General features: G+C 41.9%; 2 protein-coding genes across 4 annotated transcripts; one reads left to right on the forward strand and one right to left on the reverse strand.

Moving 5' to 3' along the window:
- The first annotated feature begins 629 nt into the window (after positions 1 to 629).
- On the forward strand, positions 630 to 8,551 carry tcea1 (transcription elongation factor A (SII), 1). 2 transcript variants are annotated; one of them, XM_018748020.2, is made up of 10 exons: positions 630 to 835; positions 2,031 to 2,093; positions 2,215 to 2,320; positions 3,156 to 3,258; positions 3,506 to 3,651; positions 4,210 to 4,266; positions 4,576 to 4,730; positions 6,253 to 6,399; positions 6,567 to 6,638; positions 7,779 to 8,551. In XM_018748020.2, the coding sequence occupies exons 1-10, from the start codon at positions 761 to 763 to the stop codon at positions 7,785 to 7,787; spliced, it is 933 nt and encodes a 310-aa protein (XP_018603536.1). In that variant the 5' UTR covers positions 630 to 760; the 3' UTR covers positions 7,788 to 8,551. The 2 variants fall into 2 exon arrangements, with proteins under 2 accessions (XP_018603536.1, XP_018603535.1); XM_018748019.2 differs by having other exon boundaries at positions 631 to 835; positions 3,503 to 3,651; positions 7,779 to 8,550.
- Positions 8,552 to 12,225: 3,674 nt separating this feature from the next.
- rgs20 (regulator of G protein signaling 20) lies at positions 12,226 to 21,738 on the reverse strand. 2 transcript variants are annotated; one of them, XM_018748021.2, is made up of 6 exons: positions 21,680 to 21,738; positions 16,387 to 16,536; positions 14,447 to 14,536; positions 13,901 to 14,135; positions 13,253 to 13,437; positions 12,226 to 12,768 (listed from the first exon to the last, which is right to left on the reverse strand). In XM_018748021.2, exons 1-6 carry the CDS (start codon positions 21,688 to 21,690, stop codon positions 12,729 to 12,731), a joined length of 711 nt encoding a protein of 236 aa, XP_018603537.1. In that variant the 5' UTR covers positions 21,691 to 21,738; the 3' UTR covers positions 12,226 to 12,728. The 2 variants fall into 2 exon arrangements, with proteins under 2 accessions (XP_018603537.1, XP_018603538.1); XM_018748022.2 differs by lacking the exon at positions 12,226 to 12,768 and having other exon boundaries at positions 12,996 to 13,437.
- Positions 21,739 to 23,700: the final 1,962 nt, after the last annotated feature.

The following is a 23,700-nucleotide window of genomic DNA, read 5'->3' on the forward strand; positions in this document are numbered from 1 at the left end:
TATATGACAGTTGGCTAAGATAGCCTAATTATTAAATTGATAATATACACCTGTTTATTCTTGCATCTAAAAATCCATGTAAGGATCCAAACAATCCTTATTGATAGAGCAAAGCAAAATCCATACACACTTTAGCAAAATGAACTTAAAGACATCTCTCCATAGCTTTCAAGTGTAGTAACAGTACCAAAAAAGGGGAGACAGTCTCTGGATGCATGGCACAAAAAAAATAAATAAATAAAAATAAATAAAAAAATTACATTTGTCCCATTCCTGAATTTCTTTCAGAAAATTCTTTACAGGCTATAATTTGTGTAAAATCTTAAAACAGATTTCCTTAACCTTGTTTGTTAAAAGTATTTGTGAGACTTTCTGCCCTGGGATATTGTTAAGAAAGGTATTCCAGTAAGCAGTGAAATAAGACAAGGTGTCAAGCTTATTGTGATGATAGTAATAATAAACTTATTGTGAAACAAGGCGCAAACAGCTCTGTGGTTTGTGCGCTTTGTCTGAGCGCGCTCTCCTCGCGGGAAGTTGCTCGCACATCGATTAACTCTCTCTTCACGCTACTAGTCTTGCCTTGATCTTCCTAACCGGAAGTCGCTCGTGCTTCAGCGATGGCTCCCTCCGTGCGACTAGTCTGGTCTTCCTTTCAGTGCCCGCTGCGCCTTCTCGGCCGCCCGCCGTGTTGCAGAGGCGACGCGCGCAATCCTCACTTTTCACATCTTAAAATTTCACTTTTCGCCCCATTTGAGAAACGATGGGTAAGAGGGACGAGGAGGATATCATTCGTATGGCGAAGAAGTTGGAGAAGATGGCACAGAAGAAGAACGGGGTGAGGCGGTTGTTGTTGTTCTTCTGTGTTTTGCACCTCCGCCGCTCTTCGTTCCCATTCATCCCTTCTGAGATAATTTATGAAACAATTAACATTTTTACACGTGTTAAAATCGCTCATTCCTTATTTTATTGAGGTCGAATGGTAAGCGTAAGAATTTTCAACCTTTCCCATCCATCTGCTGATCGATGTAAATGTAAACACTGCTGGAACCTACCGACCTTATTCATTTTCTATTTTTATTTTCTTTTTCTAGAGCTCATAGTTTATGACATGTGTGACACGGCCGTACCTGCCACTAACACGCTCTTTTAAAACCGCGTTTCAGTACAGTAAACGTAAAGGTGGGAGAGGCCACCCGCATCCCCGACCTAGAGTAGAGAGTGTACCCGGGGGCTGAGCGCGGTCTCTCCCGGCTCGGCACTCTCATCCCGCCGCCCGGGGCTCGTCGCATCGCTGCAGCACCCGACTTAAGCCATAAAATAATAAACAATAATGGAGTCAGTTGAGTAAAGTCACGATTCGCACTCTCAGTGGTAATCACTTACTACTAGTTCGTGTACTAACACATGATGATGCTAGCTGTCACTGAACCTGCACTTTCTAAACTAGACTAGCACATCTCAGTTCTCTGTGGTTGTTTATTGTTATTGTTCATAGTAGTTTAATAATATAAATCCAGTGACTATCAGTATGCATTATCTGATTATGATAACACAGTAACTAAGTAGCAGTGTTCAATATAATTATTATACTACAGTAGCGTAATAAATAATGTCACTTCATTAATTTAATGGTAATAATAATAAGTAATAATGTAATGCAGCATTATGAATTGTTAATAACATTACTGGAAACACCTGTACTCAGAAGGTTGTTGGGATGGTGCAGCAGTGTGTATTATTGGGTATAATTTGTTACATAGCTGACATGCTTATCTTATGCGGCAAGTACCGTTTGACCCATTTATGTATTTAGGTGTTTATTTTATCTGGTGCAATTCAGGATAAAGTTCCTTACTCAAAGGTACTGCAGTAGTAGCAATGAGAGTGGCTGGAATTGGAAACCTTCAGGTTGCAAAGGTCTTCATGTCCTTCACTGCTACACCACCTGCTGGCCTGTTAGGAGTAATGCAGAATGGGTCTCTGTCCTGGTGTGCAGTGCTTGATGTTTGTATTCTTTATGTCTGATGTAGGCAGGAGCTCTGGATCTGCTGAAAGAGCTTAAGAACATCCCAATGACCCTTGAACTGCTACAGGTGAGTCACGGAGAGCACGCTGCTGTTGCTGGTGGTGCTGCTGCTGCTGCTTCTGTCACCCTGCAATGGCTTAGAGCTCTGGATGAGCGCCTGAAATCTCATTGTCTTACTGTTGTCGCAGTCGACCAGGATCGGGATGTCCGTCAACGCCATTCGCAAGCAGAGTACGGACGAGGAAGTCACATCTCTGGCCAAGTCGCTCATCAAATCTTGGAAAAAGCTGCTTGGTATGTCATCTGTTTGCCACTTTATTTTTTCAGCTAATACCAATACTAATAATTAAATGATACAGTAAATAATGAAGTGCAGTACAGCGCCATGAATTCTTAATAAGAACATTAGTGGACCTTCATATTTATTCATTTAGCTGATGCTTTTTCCAAAGCGATGTACAATGTTAAGCTATTTACAAATACTTACTCATTTATACAGCTGGGTAATTTTACTGGAGCAATTTAGGGTAAGTACCTTGCTCAAAGGTACTACAGCTGATAGTGGGAATCAAACGTATGACCTTTTTTGGACATACCAGTACATAGAAGGTGGTTGGGGCAGTACCGCATTATTCCTAATTGGTGATAAGCATGTCAGCTATGCAGCAAATTATCTAATAAGGCATATGGTATTTGACTCATTTATATATTCAGATGCAATTCAAGTAATGTCAGGTATTCTAATTCTGAAGTATTAACGCATGCTTTCAATACTTTTTAAGCTCCAGAGGACAGAATGTTCTTTAAGCGCAGAGTTTTCACTGGATCACCCTTACTGTTGAGCTGTCCTGGGCTCTCATTATTCCACCAGAGGACAGCATTGTCCTGAAGTACCCAGCACTGCAGGCTTAAATGTGTGTGTTTTTAAATCCCCTTCATATATGCAAATTGAGGTGGAAAGACTAAATGTATGCTTAAAAAGATCAAGCAGCATTCATTACATAACATACTTTCCAGTATGCATGTTAACCATTTTTTGGAGGTTTTTTTAAATTTATTATTATTATTTTTTTTTTTTTTTTTTTTTTAAATATTCTGAATGGTTCTTGTTTTCTCGCATCATTGATAGATGAGCCGGGAGGGGGGGACAAGCTGTCAGAGGACAAGAAGAAGGAGCCCACCACTCCGACTGTGTCATCCTCACAGAATAGCCCTGAGCCCCGAGAAGAGAGGTGGGAGTCGACCCGGGTGTGTTTTTCCAAGGAGGTTGGGGGGGTTGCTCTGTTGATGGATGAGCGTGGCAGTCTGTCCACCCCCTGCCTGACAAGCAAAATAAATAGGTTTTGCGGGGCAGCCACGGAGCAGCGCTGAGTCGTGGCTGATTTGAAAATAGTCGGGTGCAACACACATTCTGAACATGTCATCTGACAACGCTGGTGCTGTTGCCTCCCTCTCCCCCCACCTACAATCTCTCAGCAGCTCCAGCAGCAACTCGAGCAGCAGGAGTGAGCCAAGCGACAGTGCCCACAACACGCTGATCACCACGTTCCCGCACGCTCCCAGCACCACAGACCCAATCCGGAACAAATGCAGGCAGATGCTTTCCAGTGCCTTGCAAGCAGGCAGTGAGTCCTGCAGTGACTGTTTTGCCACCCTGTTCTGTTGTGATATGGATATACTGGGGTCAGGGGTTCAGAAGTTTGATTCCCACTTCCGCTGTGGCTCTGACTGTGAATTGTCTTCAATTACTCCAGTAAAACTATACATATATTACATTTACATATGTAGCTTACGCTTTTCAAGGCGACTTAGTGTTAAGTTACTTACAGCTATTTACCCATTTATACAGCTGGGTAGTTTTCACAAGAGCAACAAGTACCTTGCTCAAGGCTACTACAGCTGGAGGTGTGATTTGAACACACAACCTTTGGGTCCAAAAGGCAGCAGCTCTATCAGCTGCATAGCTGTTTAAATGGTTAAAGCATTTTAAATCACTTTGGAGAAAAGCATTAAATAACTTTTTACATTTTTTTTTTATGTTTTAGGGTTGAGGATTCGGTCAGTTTAAAAAATAAAGAAAGAAAACTTGCCTCTGTGTGCTTTCTTCTTTTAAATCTCCTTTGCCTGTTTTTCCAGAATTTGCTACATTCAGTTTTTTTTGTTTCCGTTTTGCTTATTTGCAGATGACTACATTGCCATTGGTGCTGACTGCGATGAGCTTGGAGCTCAAATTGAGGAATATATCCTTTCAGTATTGCTTGACAGATGCATTGGTATTCATTGCATACTTTTTTGTGTTTTTTTTATTTTTTTATTTTTAAAAAAAATACCTTTTTTGTACTGTAGAAGTTGTTAGACATTTGCTCTCTAGATGTGTGTCACAATTCATTGATCTGAAAATCATTCATATAAATTGCCTTGTTATTTGATCTTGCGTTGTCACACTTGGTCACAAATGTTTTTTTCTTTTTTCTTTTTTTGGTACATTGTGCGAAAGTGGGTTAATTTTAGTCTATGCTGTCATTTACATTCCTTAACCCCCTGGGCACGCATCTTCCAGGAGCTTAAAAACACCGACACAAAGTACAAAAACCGGGTGCGCAGCCGAATCGCCAACCTCAAGGACCTAAAGAACCCCAACCTTCGCAGGAACGTGTTGTGCGGAAACGTGCCTCCTGACCGCATGGCCAAGATGACCGCAGAGGTGAGGAGCATAGGCTCCCTGTTACTTAGCGCGCTAGTGCTAGTGCTGTTGACATTTTGCATTTAAGCAGACCCTTTATGGCAACCTTGTAAGCTATACGGTAATCCCTCACATCACAGTACGTTTATTTTACGTTAGGACGTCCCTTCATTCATGAAATTTGTTCCACAACACGATAATATTTCACAGTAAGATGTGGATGGATATTGATGGTGTTATTTGGACCTTACCCGGTAAGTGTGACAGAGGAGGCGTGGGTGGGGCGACAACCAATCAGCAATAAGAATGTGGAACTGTCAGCCAATGAACAGCAAGCAGCCTAGTGGGCTGGTGTATCTTGGTTGCTTTGATTAGTGTCATGGGTGGAATTGCCTGCTTTTTTTTTTTTTTTTATCTGAACATAATGGAAGTGGCAGTACTTAAGATGCACTGATTGTGCCCTTAATGAAATGTATTAAAATGTAATTTTATGTCTTTTTTTTCCCTCCCCACCAACTACACCACTGTCACTCAGCGGCTCATCCAGTCTTAATGGGAATGCTGATTTTTATATGCTAACGTTACTATTGTTGTTGTTATTACAGCAATATAATTATTATGCTTTATTAATCCCTATGACAAAATCAATCAGGCTGCTGATGTGTCAGACACATGTCTTTGGGTGGAAACCCACACGCGTACAAGGATAACACGCAAAGTCAACATATGCTAATCAGGGATCGAGCTCATGTTCCCTCAGACCAATTCAGGCACCGTGTGACTACAGCGCTGTCTGCTGTGTCGCTGTGCCCATCGCTATATTTTTAAATTGTTATTTTCTTATTAATAAGGTTGCATAACATGTTTTTCGAGCTAGAAATGGTTTTTGTATGACTAAAAATTAAATCCTTGTCTTGAGAATGAATTGTACAGTATTTTAATGCATAATTTCTCTTGCAATATGTTATTTTCAACATATAATGGTTGCTCTGGGACAAATTAATATCAATGTCAGGGATTACTACTTATAAATGTGCATATACAGTGCTGTGAAAAAGTATTTGCCCCATCCTGATTTCCTCTGCTTTTATGTATATCTTATACTAAATTGTTTCAGAAATTAAAACAAAATCTAACATAAAAGTAAGGCAACCTGAGTAAACACAAAATACAGTTTTTAAATGATAATGTTATTTATTGAAGCATGAAATTATCCAATACCAACTGGGCCTGTGTGAAAATGTATTTTATACACAAAAACAGAAGAAATCAGGTTGGGGGCAAATACTTTTTCACAGCACTGTAGATGCAGTGAATGTGTTACAAATGTCTAATACATGACCCACTGAGGAAAGGCTTTGCCTCACAGTAAACAATTTTAGATGTTCAAAAAAAAAAAAAGGATCAGAGAATGATTATGAAGGTATTGTGCAGTGCAGCTTTTTTGGCTCCTGTAGCTCTCTGGTGTGGTATTTTTCCACACACAGTTACTGTAATGCTCAAGGGTTTTGTCCCCTGATGAACCTCCCATTCCCCGTAACAGGAAATGGCCAGTGACGAATTGAAGGAGATGCGCAAAAACTTGACCAAAGAGGCCATTCGAGAGCATCAGATGGCCCGGACGGGAGGCACTCAGACCGACCTCTTCACCTGTGGGAAGTGCAAGAAGAAGAACTGTACCTACACCCAGGTGCATCCGTTCATCTCACCTTTGTCATGCATCATGCACGCCATTATAACTTGAGTATACTTGAATTTAAATATATTGTATTTAAGGTGGAACAAGTGGTTGTTTTGCTGTCTTTTGGGTTAGTACTAGGAAGTAGTTAACCCCCGACCTGCAATCACCTCCTGTAGGTTCAGACTCGCAGCGCTGATGAACCGATGACCACGTTTGTCTTCTGTAATGAATGTGGCAACAGATGGAAGGTAAGTGCTTGCCATGGTTAATGCTCACGTCACATCGCCTTATAGGTGATCCCTAAGTTACAACACATGAAACTGACCTCCTGCACTTATGACAGTTGTCCTATTAACCTGTTCATATTATTTTTCAATTCTGACCCTGTAACGTCTAACAACAACCGCTCCATCTGCTATACAGTAACATGGGCTGGCTACACTGCCGCAAGCACCACATTTCTTATTGTTTGGCTTTCTGTCGATGTTTGGGGGTCTTGCGGTGATTGCGTTTTGTTTACAAAACTGTTAATTTGTGAATAATTTTTATTTGCAATGGCTAGCAAGTGAAAAATTTGAGCATTCTGGGGATACTCAAAAGACAACAGGTTCAGAAATGAAAGTGAAAATAATCGTGGAGCACAAAAATATAATATTGTGTTTTATAGTATTGTTATTCTATATTATTTCAACATGAATAATTGTGAAGTTAGTGAAATATAACACAGTCCCTTTATAGAATTTAACATTCATCCATGTTATTTATATGTCCATATTGTTTATATAAGGGGATGTCTGACTTGTTTATGAAGTTATGAATGGAAGACCACCTGTAGCTGAAGCACTTTGCCAAGCATTCACACTCTCCACATGAAGGGGCTACATTTTATGGTGTCTGAACTGCGTTAAGATGGCATTCGTTTAATTGTATTTTGTTTGCTAGTAAGGACTTGCTGAGTTTCACTGTATCAGCAGATTGTGTTTATCTCATAATTTCTTTTTTCGGATATGTCTGGAACACAGCCCCACCCCAGATACGGTACTACATAAAGGCATAAAATGCTCTCTATAAGGCCATTAAGACGCAACATTGGAGCATGTAGAGTTTGCAGCGGCCAAAATTAAACACTTGTTCTCTGGACAGTATTGCTGTTGCCTTTATTAAAGTTGCATATTAGTGTTTATAAGAAATATGTAGGGGATCATTGTGCTAAGGTTCGTAGCAGGTTTTGTACCATTGTATTACTTTATTCTCATATAGAACTCCCGAGAGGCATGCTAGATTGTACCATAAAACATCATATTTAACTCAAAGAGTGCTACCACAGCAAACTTGATCCATGTCCTATGATGCTCCATACATTACTCATTTGTCCTTTTCACTTCTAGTTCTGCTAATTTGAATACGGGAGTCCTCCCGAAACGGAGAACACGCAAGACTCCTGGACCAGGTCTGCATTTTGTACCAGCATTTCTAAACAAAACGAGTTTGGAGCTTTGCTTCTCGTGGAACCAGGTGGACAGATGGCCACATGACAAACACGTGTTTGTATTAGAAACCATCACATCCAACAGTCCTGTCTCCTGTATTTTAAGTCTACATTAGGGTTATCTGTCAGACTGCAGACGATGTTAATGTTTTCTCTTTTTGTTTTACTTTTTTATATGTAGTTTGACATTAAATTTTTGACCAATGCTTACTGCTCTGCTCTGTTTTATTCTGAGATGAGATTAAATTTATTTTACTAATTAGTTGCTAAGCAGACACTTCTTTGCAAAGTGGATTGCATAGCTTATAGTTTTACACTTCTTAGAGGTGGGTATTTTTACAAAAGAAAATCAGCAGTTTTTGGTCACAAGTCAAGGTTCTTAACCACTATACTGTTAATAGCATTTTTATTTATCTTTTTATTTTATATAGGAAAGTTTTAGGTGGGCCTTATGGGAAACCCGATGAATATTTGGCTTTGTGGTAATTGTAGGCAAAAAACATTTTGTCCATGCATTGTGAAGTTCTGGAAAGTGTTTTTAAATAAAATGTATAGTTGAATGCGAACCAGCCCCCAAGGGTCGTGATCACTAAGTGATATAGGGAAATCAGTGCAAGCCATTAAGAATCAGGGTTTTGAAAGGATACATACTTACAGGCAGTGGTAGAGGAACAGTGCTAAGTCTGATTCCAAATTACCAGAATGTTATAAAGACCATTTGTGTACTCTGAATTAGAAAGTGTATTTTGTATTTTTTTTTTTAGCTTTGCACAGGCTTTCACTGTTTTATATTGTGAGCTACTTTTGGGGCATATTGTCCTCTATATAGTAAGAGGACCACTCGGACACTCAAATTCAATTCCTTGTTGAGTTTCACCGTTTCTGTTCCACCTGTGGGTCATCCGAGGCTTTTGTCAGCACTCTTCAGTAGTGGACCCAGAGAACAGCCTGTAGGAATGTTCTCAAGTTGTTGGGATGAGCGCCATGAGGGAAGACTGCGATTCTGTTAAAGAAACGTAACGGAAATTGTGACCTTGACCTTCACTGGCTGTGCAGTATTCAAGCTCCTTCTAAGGCTCCACAGGTTTCCGCTGATCCTCTGATGTTAGTGTTGGAGACGGTGTACATATCTGCTTTCTTCATCTACGTTTACATATGCTGTACGCATAGATCTTTGAAGCGTACCACATATCTTTAGTAACACTGATAAAAGAATGAACTTCAAAAAAAAATGCTGATCTGGATAAGATTTCAATAACTTCCATCCGGAAATTTACCCTGTGCTGTAAACTTTGCAAAATGATTTTCTACAGGCGTCACTCTAAAACATTCTCCACCTACGTTTATATACACCGCATGCATAATTTTCAAGTGCATTATGCAACTTTAATAGTTATACAACACTATTACTTTATTTAATCCTGGAAAAAGAATCGACTTTAAGAAAACATAGCTATTCTGGACAGTACTGGAGAAATCATATGCTTTGTATTAGTCTGGTGTTGAGGATCACATGGATAAATTATCCATCCATCAATCCTAAATACCCAAGTGACCAATGCAGCGTCATGGTTGTTCAGAGGCTGTCCCGGATCTATAGGGAGCAAGGCAGCATGCAATCTGGATACATTTATATCCAATGGAGACCAGTTGTTATGGAACAAAGTAAAGTTAAGGCTCTGTGTTTACCTCTTTGCACAAAGATAGGTGGCTAGATATTACCATGGGCTGGGGTACAGCTGGACATTTTTCTATAATGAAGTTTGAGGCATGAAACCTCCCAACATGGAAACAACCGTCTTCATCCAGAATTCACCCCCATGCTGCAAAATTTGCAGACAATTAATACAGGTAGAAGTCAGCTATCCTGAGGCTAAAAGGCAGCTGCAGGGAGCGCACACACCTGACACCTCAGACAGAAACCCATCTGACAGCAGACTTTAGAAGGACATGAATGAATTATTATGCATAATGAATGTGGCCTAACAACTAGGCTCTGAGTGTAAGACACTCTTTTATGGTTCTCCCAGGTGCACCCACTTGAGAATGAAACAAGGGAACGTCCCCTTCTCATCGTGACCTTCAGACACAAATGCAGCTGATAAGTGCGGTCATACTTTCATAAATTAATGCCGTAATCTGAGATGGATGTGAACTTTGACATACGTGTTCTTTTTGCCACCCTTTTCTGCATTAGTCAGATTGACAAAAAAAGGGAGCCTATTTTTCCAACATTTTTGAAGATGCTGAGATGTGAAAACACTTTACATGTATTGCTTTAACTGATGTTTTTCTCCAGAGTGACAAATATATGGTAATTTCACAAAAGATATATTGAACACTGATTCATTTTTTTTTTTTTGCCTTGTGTGATAGTCTGTTTTGCAATCAAATATGCTTTTAAGGTAAGAAACGTGCCTCTGCACATGCACAGACACACACACTAGATATACAGTCCCCCCAGAACGTTGTTTTCCCACTTGTGTCCTTAGTGTTGACAGGGGTGTCTGTTGTCACTGTGATGGAGTCCATCCTTCTGGTTTCCTGTTGTCCTTCAACCTTTCCAAGCATCCCAGCTTGAGAGAATCTCATCTTTTCCTGACGTGTCCAAAGTATAACCACAGTCTCATCATTTGTGCTTCCTGCTCTGGTTTGACTTGAACCAACATCCACCTGCTTGTTTTCCTGACTGTCCATGGTGTCCTTAAAAGTCTCCTCCAGCACCACAGTTCAAGTCCACATTTTTGCTGTCCTGCTTCTTCAATGTCCACCTTTTACATCCATGTAATGGTGTTGAAAATACCGCTTCTTGAACTCTTCTCTTATTTGTTCTTATGGAAATATGAGCACATTTGAGGACCTTTTCCAGATCTTCCATTGCAGCTCTGCCAAGTGGGGTGTTTGTACTACATTTTAAACACGATCTTGCTTAAAAATGGAAAAAATAAGACATTTGGGACTACTTCTGCCATTTTAACATCACCGTCACAAAAATGTAACCCGAGGTTTTTCCAACATATAGAGCAGAGAAGCAAAGAAAAACTGGATAAAAAGTCTTGTGCTTTATTATATTTTGAAAGAATTTAAATGTCCACATTTTGTCCATTCTGTGTAAAATATAAATTAAGTATTATAAACATACACAATTCATTAAAAATGTATTTCTTAATAAATTCTGATTTTTGAATACATTTAACAATAAAGAAAAAACATTTATAGGCAGTATAAATTCACTCCAAACCACAGGCTTAGAATAACTGAGGTTGACCTACTTCGTTCTCCCAATAGTTCTGATTGCACATATTAAGACAAGTGAAAGCACCACCTTTTATTTATACAAAAACTGCAGAGGAAACCTCGGTTTTTGTGTGGCAAGAACATTTAAGATTACATTTTTTTTTTTTTTTTTAGATGTCACAAACTGAATGTCAAGGCACTTACCCAATTGTAGCTCTTGTCTATGAGTTTATGACTCCGAAGTTCAGATAACAAGCAAAGGAGTAACAGGCAGAAGCTCGGCAGAGCACAATTTTAAGATCGGCCGGCCCTCGCCGGAGGCCGCACGCTTTTTCCTCCGTTTTTAAGTTTTTTGGTGTGGATGTCAGCAAAGAAATTTGTCAGGATCTAGGCCACTGAAATAGAGCTGTGTTCTTTCACGGACGTACAGGTGACCTCTTTTGGGATGTGCCAAAGTCGTTTTTCGTTTTCTTTTGATAGAAGCAATCACGTTGGCACTGCCATCTTCCATTTCAAGTGCAGGGCCACAAAAAAAAGAAATCACTTTTCACTGTCAACCTACTTTTGCTGTTACTGTACTTGACAACTTGTATGTATATTATTTTTAAGATAATCTCAGAAGTGGTTTGACTGGTTTAAATATTAATTTTCAAAACAAATATTCTTCCTGCTTACCTACAGGATCATATAGTGAATTGATACTTTTATTTAATAAAAAATAGTTTGATATAGGTTAAAATATTGCAAAATGTACCTTTACCTTTTAAATTACATACATAGCTAAATATTTAATTACATTACTGTATGTTCAAACTAGGCAAGCGGTTATTTAATATTTCTGTAAGATTTGTCAATTTGCGGATTTGTCAGAACTTCATATTTAGTGTGATCTGCATGAATAAATTAATACGTGTTCAAATCTTAAGAGGTAGATAAACTTAAGGTTTGACTGATGCACGTCACATGATTGTATTTAAATTAGATGATGTGAAATGGTTAATGACTATCTAGTTCCTGCCTATTCTTCCCTCACTTGATACATACGCCTCAAATTCTGACGCTGATTTGCAGACATTTTTGTCCAAGGTAAAAATGTCTTTGACCCATTTAAATAGCAGGGTATTTTTACTGGGACAATTCAGGTACAGTAAGTACCTCGCTCAACGGTTCAAGGGATGGTCCTCTGATTTGAACTGGCAACCTTCTGGTTAAAAAGCAGTGCCGTTATCCTTACACTACCTGTTGCCAAGTTTGCTTTATTTAAGTGTAGCGCAAGTATAGAAGATAAATATGAAATTAATCTATATTCAAATGGTGACTTATCAATACGGTACACGGATGGAAAAAGTGCTCTTACGTTTTGGGAAAACAGTTCTTGGTCTTGTATTGCAATGAGGTCAGGTGCTTAAAAAACTATAATATATTTCACTCACGTTTTAAAAAACTTTGGAGTTGCCAAATCATTTTTTGGGGTGCGCTGCATCTCTTTGATGCGGGTTAAAAGAAACTAGCAACACTGGAGAAATAATCGCTGCTGCAACCATTTGACACACTTGTCCTCCTGAGCTGAGCAGACACACGATGCTGGCAAGCGTCAAGTCTCAGATGCAATTTACGGGACTGATCCGTCTTGTCCGTCAACATTCTCTTCCCTAAATATTGCGAGAAAAAAGTAACATGAGGAAACGACTTTCAAAAAATGAAAAATCCACAGATTCACTTTTCACAAATTCAACCACCTCCCCCCCCCCCCCCTTTTCCTATAAGACTTAATTTGAGTAACAAATATGAACCATTTTTTTTTCTTTTCCAATAACACTTAAACTGAATACGAAAAACAGGTTAAAAAAAAAAAAAAAAAAGTAAAACAAAGCGGAGTTTGGCATCTTTTGGAGTGTCCTTGTTGATCTGAAGCAGTATACAGTTAGGATGTTGAGCAGACTCTAGGCTTGAGGCATAAATCCAGGGTACGAGCGGCTCAGTTGTCAACCGGGAGCCAAGGCCTCCTCAGCTGGAATGCTTCCCAGGAAGAGCAATGAGGCCATTTTCTGTTGTTCTGTTCTAAATAAGTTATAAAACAACATCAACAGAAAAAAAAAAAAAAAAAAAAAAATTGGGGAAAAGAATAGCGCCTACGATTCTGAGGCTGGCTCCGACAGGTCCCGCAGCAGATTTGTGTAGGCTGCTGAGTTCATGAAGCGCGGGTACGAGTCTCTCTGCATTAAGGTGTAGATCTGGAGCTGGGCATCGTCGAATGTGCAGGAGGATGGCTCCAGCATGCTTCTGTTGATTGCCTCTCGAACCCGGGAGTCCAAACTCACCTGCATCGAAGGCGGTGGGCGAAACGGAAGTTTGTCACGATACATGTACACTTATTCGTTCAGCTGATGCTTTTCTCCAAAACAACTTAATACATTAAGTCGCTTACAACGATTTACCCATTAATATAGATGGGCAACCGTTTACCGCAGCAATTCAGGGCAAGTACTTTGGTCAGGTGTATTACAGCAGGAGGTGGAATTTGACCTTGTGACCTCTATAGCCAACATGTTGAAGAATTTTGGGAAAGCAATTTGTACACAGACTCAGAAATGACAAAAAGAACAGCACTCATTGAGCTCAGTCCTCTTACTTAGTCCTGACTAACTCCTCTCGAATGACTGCAGGCGGACTCAGCAGGTCCAAGGTACCCATCTCAAGCAAACCGTTGCATTTCGGGTTACGAGGCAACGGGCTCATTTTGAGGAGCAAGGGCACAGGCACTGTCAGCCCAAGGACGCTCACCTCTTTGGGCGATAGGATGGAGATGTAGTCCTCATATATCGCCCTTGCCTTCTCCTCAATGACGCTTTTCTTTGTCTCCTTCTTGAGGTCCTCACAGGCCAGCCAGAAGAGCATGTTCTCTTCACTGAACTCCGTCCTCAGGAAGGCACGGAAGGCCTCCCTCCCTGTCGGACAGTGCATCAGCTTGTCGAAGGACTGCCCCCAGGCGCGGACCTCTTCCACAGTGGGCTTGGGCCTGAGCGAGGCAGCGAGGCACAAACATTGACAGCCCAACATGGGCATCACAATGGAAGACCCATACGGACTGTGATGGGGCCCTCAGGCACCCCAAAAGGACGATACTACAGTGGAGCACTACTGGCCCACTTTAGCTAGCAAACTGTTGAATGGCAGCTGTCAAAATGGGTTTACGTTAAAATTTTGCAGCAGATCAGTACTAACATTCCTGGCATGGGACTGAAACTCACCTCATCATCAATGATGAGGTGAGTTTCAGTCCCATGCCAGGAATGTCAAAACACGACAGCGGTGGCAAGCGGGACTAACCTCTCCTCACAGTTGGCGGTTCCCTCTATCTTGATGTCGCAGGAATCTGGCTTGGTCCTCTTGCCCCTGTCTTCATTCCGAACGGTAAGACTGCAAGGCGGTGAACAGAGTGACGAATGTGAGCGCCAGCAAAGGCCCGGGAAATGAGACGGGGCTATCGGCTTGTTTCGGAGTTTCAAATCGAATCTGAGAAGCTCTCGAGATCGTGGCCAAAATGTGTAATCGTGTTTGAGCATGCCATTTCCTGTCATCTACCGCGGCCGCGCACCATACGAACACTGTGTGTTCTCTTAGCCGCGGCGCATACATTACACCCACACAGCAGTACACATAATCCATATTTCATTAGAGAGCGGCAACACGCTGAGATCCCTCTAGCATATCAATACAATGCTACTATAATAAAATACATGCATATGAGTATCTAAGTGTGCATGTGCACTTCAATAATTTTTTTTTTTTTTTTTTTTAACTGCTACTTACAAGTATCTGCTTTGTTAGCACTTTTTTTCTATATTTGTCCCTACATTTTCAGCTTTTGACAGTGACTCTTTCCAGATGCTCAAGGATTTTAGAGACTGGAAATACACTTGTGCGGTTTTTTTTCCCCACCACCGATGCCTTATACCTGCAACGCTGTGCCGAGACGAGTGGCCGCTGCTGAATTCCCCCTACCGCGGGCAGCTTGCCGTAAACACCGGGGCCCGGTTCTCCGGGGAGCTGCCGTGCCGTAATTAAGCAGTTTTCCACCAAATGTGGAAGTCACTTAGGGCGTAATGCAATCAGAGCCTGGCAAGATTTCCCGCCTGTCTGCAGATGCGTCTGGGATGTCCTACTCCATCATGGTAAGGGTCAGCAACCCGGTTGCAGGCTGATAATAAGTCAGGGTCGCAAAGTGAAGAACGTTCAAGTGCAGAGTTCCATGAAGCTCTTGTTCACGTCTATGATCCTGCTTACACTTATCACCGTTTCTCCGCCCCTCCTCATTCATGCCCACGGAGAGAAATAGATATTTGTCTAGTTTGTCTGTGAAAAGTGCAGCCTGTGGTAACCATAACCGCACAGCGATGAAATATTAGGCAAATGTAATGGAGGCAAAAGCAGAAACCGGATGTCCAACCGGAATCACTTGAGTAGGATGCCAACTTCTGCCGACTACACCCAGGATCCTGCGTCCTCCCACAGGACCCCTCGTCTATTCCGTGGATGCTGCGTTGTATGAAATTTGTTCTTGCTGCCGATCAAAAAAATGTGAAAAGGATGCTCCCTAGCCCGCTGTTGCCGTCCACAGCACGCATAGAAGCACAAGGAACACGTGCGGCGAGGGCAGCCATCTCAACTTTGCCCTCACGGGGTATTTCTAAACATAGCCCTGGAGCCTGAAGCAAGGTTTGGGCACACTGAGTGGCACAGCCCAGGGTTTAACCCTACACTGTGGTCACAGCCATCTCAATCAAGTTCAACTTTCCTCTGCCATGTACTGCACTGAGCTGTCTTGCACATCACCATAATCCTTTGTGACAGCGTAGCCTCCAAGTAAGCCAGCTGCTTCTTTCGTGCGCATTGCCGCATTGCATTTTCCTCCTCGCAGCCCCTCCCTGTTAAACCGTTTACAGTTCTGTATGAGCGAGCTCTCCACTGTTGCCGGTTAAAAGAAGCAAAATGATCCATTTTGTCTTACCACACAAGTAACGACAATAAACATCTATGTCAAGTCTATATGAGAAATAATGGGAACCATATAAACACCATAGTAATGACATGATTTCCTGCAGTGTATCAATGGTTTTGAGTATAAATATTCTCTGCTTTTGACTGCAGATCCATGACTTACTTTTTGTCCAGCCTCTATGGGTTGGCAAGGGTGCCCAGAGAGATGGCACACAGTGGGCACCACAGGAAACTAGTTCCCTGTCTTGGTCTCAGGATACTGTACCTACCAAGAGCAGCTACAGCAACAGCACCAGCAGAAGCAGCAGGCGTTGGAGCCCCGGTTCCCGGTGCCGGGGTGCAGCTGTACGACGCCCTCTCCCTCCCGCTGACCCACCAGCTGCCGCCTCTGCATCTGCTTCCTCTCCGAGCCCATTGAGCTGCAGAGGGGAAGAGTCACAGCAGTGGATAAGGTAACACACCATGCTATGCAAATGCCACCAGTCACCACAGGCCAGGACGAATGCACCGCTTTCTAATCAGCTACACCACATCCCACTTCTGACACCATCATTTTCAAAGAAATAAGTTGCCCTAGAAAACAGTTGTATCCACAGATACTTAGTTTTACATCTTTTTGATTTTGATCACTCCTTAATAAGTATTCCAAAGCTCATTTGCATAAAGAATAAATGGCCATTTAAAAACTTGCTACATTAATACTAACACAGACATCTGAGGTGGGTACAGTCTATGATAAAAACCCTTGTGATGAAATAATAAACTGAAATATTGTCACTTTACAACAAACTGATTATGCAGCTTTCAGTCTCTTAATCACTGAATGCTCACAATTTTAACCATTTTTTGTAGTGTTCTTTATAAGGAATGCTAACATCTATTTACAAATATTTTAAAACTATTTTGTACAGCAAGATCTCAAAATAAAATTTAATATTCTATTATTGTGCCATTAAAATAATGATACAATAAAGCAATTCACATAATATTCACACATGCAATTTCTCTGTGAAGACTGTTTTCATTCATTCATTGAATAAATTATTCCAGGTAATGGAATCTGAAGAACACAACTCCATCTCTAATCTATTCCAGCACCCTCTCTTCTGGTCACATTCGACATTTTTGCTCCAGTTAGAGTTCACATAAACATGTCTCAGAACCTTTAGATATTACAGCTTCATGTCCGTTCTTTGTAATGTTTCCTTTAAGTCATCTCACTCCATAGGTACCATGGGGTTACATGCACAGAAGTTGGTAGCAGATGTGAGAATCTCCTGCTCTCTGCCAAATCTGCTCCCGTTTGCCAACACCATAATCACCGATTAATATATTGCTTGCTGTGTAAAGCTGGGGGTTACGGTGGTGCAGCGGGTTTGGCTGGGTCCTGCTCTCTGGTGGGTCTGGGGTTCGAGTCCTGCTTGGGTTGCCTTGTGGCAGACTGGCGTCCTGTCCTGGGTGTGTCTCTTGCGCCCTGTGTTGCCAGGTTAGGCTCCGGTTTGCCGCGACCCCGCTTGCGACGAGTGGTCTCAGGCAGTGTGTGTGTGTAAAGCTGAATACACCTCCCTACATCTCTGCTGATTACCACTTCCTTGGCCAAATGAAGTCAGTTTATTCCACTACGTGCTTCTGGTCACATTCACTAAGTGACACAGTAACTCATAAGAACTGATCTGGGCTATAGGAAAGTGTATGCAGTTATAATATTAGATGTAAACTTTATAAGAACGCATTATCAATGCCAAGCAAATGTTAGAAAATAATTATCAGCAATGATGTAAATTCATTGTCATTATATTCTTACCTAAAAAGGGACTTGATGATTACCAGTGAAGTAAGAAAACTGCTAACCGGTAACAAACTCATATTATCATATTAAAACTTATATCAAACTCATCATCATATCATATTCTTTTTTATTTCAAGTGTTCTTCCTGCTGCTGTTTTTCAGGGCATTGCCACACAAAATTTTATTGTACTGTATACAATGACAATAAATTGTCTAATCTTATAGTAAGGAAAAATAAAAAACTATGTTCTTCTATGTTCTCCATGACGGACATACTGACGAGAGTCTGGATTCAAATGCGGACTGTGCCCTTTTTTTTTCTGTCCCCAAAATGTTGGTGCATATGACTGAAAAAAAAAAAAAGTACTTTTAGCAATCAGGCGATTCAGATGAAGAATATCTTACGAAGGGGCACCCAGACTTCAAATTTTGTACTGTGCCTGAAAGCTTGTTTTGGGCAAGCGTACTATTTCCGCCACTGCATAGTGCCTTTCAGATACATCCTGACAGATTTACTGTGCTGCTGTCATTGTGACACGTTCTACAGCATAAGAAGCACGATTACTTCTTATCACCAAGAACACGGTATATTTGACTCCGCCTTTACACAACCAATAAGACAAGTGTCAGTGGGGCCATTGATGTGAACAATTCCTGAGGGCAATTTCTCTGTCCACTTCATATGGTCATTGTTTTCAATTAATTTTAGTGTTCATGCCCAGGTGAGATTCCTAGAAAATGACTACAGTAGGAAGAAATAATTAAAACTCTGGCCACAGGGAAATCCTGAGGGGTTAATTTCTTGTGCCTCACCACACGGTAACTCCCAAATTACACATCTGGATGAACGACGACTTGGCGCCGACCACCGCACTAGATCTGCGATCACGGTCATCTGGTTCACAAAAACATTCTGTGGCACAACAAACCCAACTTTCCAGGTATGGATTTTCCAAGCTGCCCTTGTTCACTGACTTCTAATCACAAACTCATGCTGACAGTAGCGTTGACCTTATCTTAATGTAATACAGTATTTCTCGGTGGAACAGCTGTTCCAAAGCACCGTTTACATACCAAACTCTTTTTACATTCAAAACAAAATTACGATCATAAATACGTTCATTTATCTGATGCTTTTCTCTAAAGCAGCTTACAATGCTAAGATTACAATTATTTATCCATTTATGCAGCTGGGTAATTTTTACTGGAGCAATTTAGGGTAGGCACTTTGATCAAGGGTATTATAGGAGGAAGTGGGATTCGAACCAGCAACCTCCGAATCCAACTCTAAACTCTGTGCTACCTCCTGCCCCTTTCAGTACCATCGAGCAAGGCAATTACACTAAATTACTCCAGTAAAATACAGTTCTGTACAAATGAGTAAACCACAGGATGTTTGCTAAGTCGCATACAAAGTGGCCTTGGACAAAGGCACCAACTACAGGTATAATAATCCATTCAAGGATATAATGAAGAATAGTGATTTAAGTGTAAATTTGGAAGTGCTGAAGAGTAGTTTGGTGCGAAAGAATGTGGCTTTGATCCCCGCTCAGTCTATGTGGAGTTTGCATGTTCTCCCTGTCTGTGTAAGTTTCGTGCAGGTGCTCTGGTTTCCTCCCATAGTCCAAATACATGTACTTCAGGCAAACTGGAAGGTCTAAATTGCCGTTAGTGTGTGAATCTGTGTCTCTGGCTGCCCTGTGATGGACTGCCTACTTATTTTCTGACACGACCTTTTAACACTTGTCTAAAAATGTATTTGAAATGTTCTTACATACAGATATAAATGCAGGGGGAAAAAGATTTCCATAAGATTGCCAGCATGCATTTTTGTTCTTCAATTTATAAAGACAGACTGCTAGCTATACCATAGGCTAATTTTGTCCTAATCTAGGGATGTTTAATTGGGAAAAGGCCATGACTCAATCTCAGTGTAATAAGAGAAAATAATGTGGGACTTCACTACACCTTGGCTGGATCAGTGGGTACAGGCAGGACAACTGACCGCTGTACCGCAGTGGGAATTACATGCTGTACTTTTTATTCATTTTACCCAAATACATCTATTTATTTAGCTGATGCATTTTCCCCAAAGTGACTGATTGTGATAAGCTGCCTACAATTATTTTCCTATTTATACAGCTGGGTCATTTTTACTGAAGTCAAGGTTTAAGGTTGCAAAAGTAATCCTGGAAAAGTACCAGTCCAGGGTACAACAGCAGGGCCTTTCTTGGGACTTTGAATCCCATTCTGGAAGTGACATCCCTTAACCACTCAATATTAGACTAAACAGGCTCAACTGTTTGGGATAACAGAAAGCTGAAGAAAAGTGGAAAAGATGTCTGCAAAATTTCAGATAGTGCTTATAACAGACCATAGAGCACTGAGTGGAGTGACTGTATATGTATTTTAAAGGCCAAAAAAAAAAATCTGAATTGTAACTGACAAAGCTTACCATGTTTCGTACACATTCATACAATTCCCCAAAGGTGGGACATCTGTAGCGTACCCATATTATATATTGGTCCTTGTACAGGATAAATAATCCAAGTACTCAATGAAATGCTGAAAATATAAATTAACCACTTCCTTGGAGGTTCTTTTTCAGGGGTCCATCCACAGTAAAGAAATTTTTCATTAATTTGTCCACCTTAATCTTCAGCAATAACATAGTACTATTGGATGTCAGACACGAAAGTAGTCACTTAATAAATAATAATCACAGAATAATCATTGCACGATGTTTTGTTTTACATATTTAGGGGTTTTAGGTAATGAATTTTAGCGACGCTCAGTCCCCATAACGTTTCCTATTATTTCTAATGGGAAATAGTGCCGCTAATAGCGCTATATGTGTTTTCGCCCAAGACGCACTTATTGGTCCCTGTCAGAATGACAGACGGGGGGACCCCCACTATTATTAATATGATTAATTATAAGTTTGCGGAATGGTTCGTTCCGCACATAGACCACAGTCACTTGAAGGGAGCGAAGCGTGTAGAACGAACAGCGTTATAAAATAAAATCAAATAAAACGAAACACAGCGACTATAATTAAATTTCCTTTACAATGAATGACGTAATAAGACCTTATTTCTAATTTCGCCGAATTTCCGGGGGATCCTTATGAAACCGGCCAAGATCATCGCACCAGCTCATCATCCTCACCCGGGCATGTCTTCATCGCTCTAGCGCATCATCATCATCATCATCATCATCATCACCACCCCACAGCCAGCCAGCTCAGTGCTGTCAGATTTGCTGAGAGAGACGTGACCGCCCGCTGCAACTCCGCGCCATCATCCCTCACCATCCATCTGTGCCACATCTGTGCGCCTCTGCGTCCGCGCAAAACGTGACACGGCGGGAGGAATCGAACGAGCAGGTGATGTCATTAGGGGCGATAATAAGCCCTCGCGCACCTGCCGACAATACCGCTCACGGTACCGCAGTAAAGCGCAGCGATGCGATTCCCGGCGCACGGAGACGCGACACATATAGAAATATGACACACAGTAATCGCGCGTCGCATCCCTCCACGGAGCCCAGAGTGACCGTGTCCCGGAGTCCAGGGCGAGCCGGTGGATTGGAAACACACCTCCTCTCTGAGTCTGTCGCATTACATCGCATAGTTACTTACCCCCCCATCCACGTTTACAGACAAACGTTCATCATCAGCCTGGCACTCGCTTATTTATTATGACATTATTACCAACCTGCTATTTACTGTACGGTGCACGCGCACACACGCCGCCGGACGGTACGCTACTTACAGTTTCACCATGTATGCTGGACGCAAGTTAATTCTTTCGCCTCGGTTACATCCGTTTGTGCGGAGCGCTTCGGACCGACTGCCCTCTGCGCGCGCGCGCATGCGCCGCTCGGACCCACACACACACAGACAGACAGACACACACCCACCTCCTCATCCACGCCACTGGAGTGGTACCCGTTTTCGCTTACCTTACCGTAGTGCCTATAGCCATTCACTGTGGGAATACCGCGGTTTTAAATGCCCCACTTTAAATGCAACATTTATTCACCCTCCCCAATAAGGGCCGCGGATCGCTGTACGCGCTCTTTTCGGGATTCCCCCTCTTGCATCCCATAATACCCACGGCATCGTAGGTCCTCGGAACAGGCCCGCACACAAAGGCATTTTCTATTCATTCAGATCCGCTTTTCAGTCCGCACATGTAGCGGCATTTATTATTATTATTATTATTACACAGACACACACATATTATTATTCCTCCTGTTGTTTTTGTTGATGCTGTTACAGGGTCCAAAGTTAGGTATACAGGTATATAATGATTTAACCATAAATAAGGGTTACACAGTGGACACGACGTGTGCAGTGCAGGTACTATTAGTGTGTTAAGTGTGTTACTGTCCGTTATGCTCTCGCACCGGATTCACGCTGTTCCCTCAGGTCTGTGTAAAAAGTGAATTTGCTCCTTCTGTTTTCGTGTATCAGTGCCGTGTGTGTACAGTATATACACAGATCAGCGAAAACATGAAAACCGAAGTGAATAACATTGATTATCTCGTTACAATGGTACCTGTCAAGGAGTGGGATATAAAAGGCAACACGTGAACAGTCAGTTCTTGAATTTGATGTGTTGGAAGCAGGAAAAATAACCAAGTGTAAGGATCTGAGCGACTTTGACCAGGGCCAAATTGTGATGGGTGGTTGACTGGGTCAGAGCATCTCCAAAACGGCTGGTCTTGTGGGGTGTTCCTGGTATGCAGTGGTTAGTACCTACCAAAAGTGGTCCAAGGAAGGACAACCAGTGAACCCAAGGCTCATTGATGTGCGTGGGGAGCGAAGGCTAGCCCGTCTGGTCCAATCCCATAGAAGAGCTACTGTAGCACAAATTGCTGAAAACCTTAATGCTGGCCATGATGGGAAGGCATCAGAACGCACAGAGCATCTTAGCTTGCTGTGTATGGGGCTGCGTAGCCGAAAGTACCTACAATGTGCACGTGAGTGTCAGAACTGGACCATGGAGCAATGGAAGAAGGTGACCTGGTCTGATGAATCACATTTTTTTTAGATCATGTGGACGGCCAGGCACATGTGTATCGTTTGCCTGGAGAACAGATTGCAGCAGGATGCACTAGGGGAAGAAGGCAAGCCGGCAGAGGCAGCGTGGTTCTTTGGGCAATGTTCTACTGGGAAACCTTTGCTCCTGGCATTCATGTGAATTTTACTTTGACACGTACCACCTACCTAAAGAGAGTTGCAGACCACTACACTCCTTCATGACAATGGTGTTCCCTGATGGGCGGCCCTGCCACACTGCAAAACTTGTTGAGGAATGGTGTGAGGAACATGACAAAGAGTTCAAGGTGTTGACTTGGCCTCCAGATTCCCTGGATCTCAGTCCGATGGAGCATCTGTGGGATGTGCTGGAAAAACAAGTCCGATCCATGGAAGCCCCACCTCGCAACTTAGAGGACTTAAAGGATCTGCTGGTCTCGGTGCCAGATTCCACAGGACACCTTCAGAGAAGTCCATTTCTTGAGGGGTTAGAGCTGTTTTAGCAGCAAGAGGGGGACCTACACAATATTAGGCAGGTGGTTTTAATGCTTTTGCACGGGTAAAAATGAAATGGTTTTAGTAAAAGATGTGCATACATCAGATCGTGTATATTAAACAGTTGGGATAGCTGGTAGCCTAGTGCTTAGCGCTCCTACCTCTGGCCCCCAAGCCTGGTCACAGGTGCGATACCCACCTCTGGCTGTAGTACCCTTGAGCAAGGTACTTACCCTAAAATTCATTGCTCCAGTA

The sequence above is a fragment of the Scleropages formosus genome, chromosome 9, assembly GCF_900964775.1.
Source record: "Scleropages formosus chromosome 9, fSclFor1.1, whole genome shotgun sequence".
Classification (NCBI taxonomy): domain Eukaryota; kingdom Metazoa; phylum Chordata; class Actinopteri; order Osteoglossiformes; family Osteoglossidae; genus Scleropages; species Scleropages formosus.

What these genes read in the sequence shown, in the direction of transcription:
- rgs20 (XM_018748021.2), bottom strand. An exon ending in ACCGCCAACTGTGAGGAGAG is followed by an intron (nt 14,136 to 14,446) that starts GTTAGTCCCGCT and finishes TGCCTCGCTCAG; the next exon opens with GCCCAAGCCCACTGTGGAAG. An exon ending in CCATCCTATCGCCCAAAGAG is followed by an intron (nt 13,438 to 13,900) that starts GTGAGCGTCCTT and finishes CCTTCGATGCAG; the next exon opens with GTGAGTTTGGACTCCCGGGT.
- tcea1 (XM_018748019.2), top strand. Translation starts at nt 761, where the DNA reads ATGGGTAAGAGGGACGAGGAGGATATCATTCGTATGGCGAAGAAGTTG. An exon ending in CAGTGCCTTGCAAGCAGGCA is followed by an intron (nt 3,652 to 4,209) that starts GTGAGTCCTGCA and finishes GCTTATTTGCAG; the next exon opens with ATGACTACATTGCCATTGGT. An exon ending in AGAACTGTACCTACACCCAG is followed by an intron (nt 6,400 to 6,566) that starts GTGCATCCGTTC and finishes CACCTCCTGTAG; the next exon opens with GTTCAGACTCGCAGCGCTGA.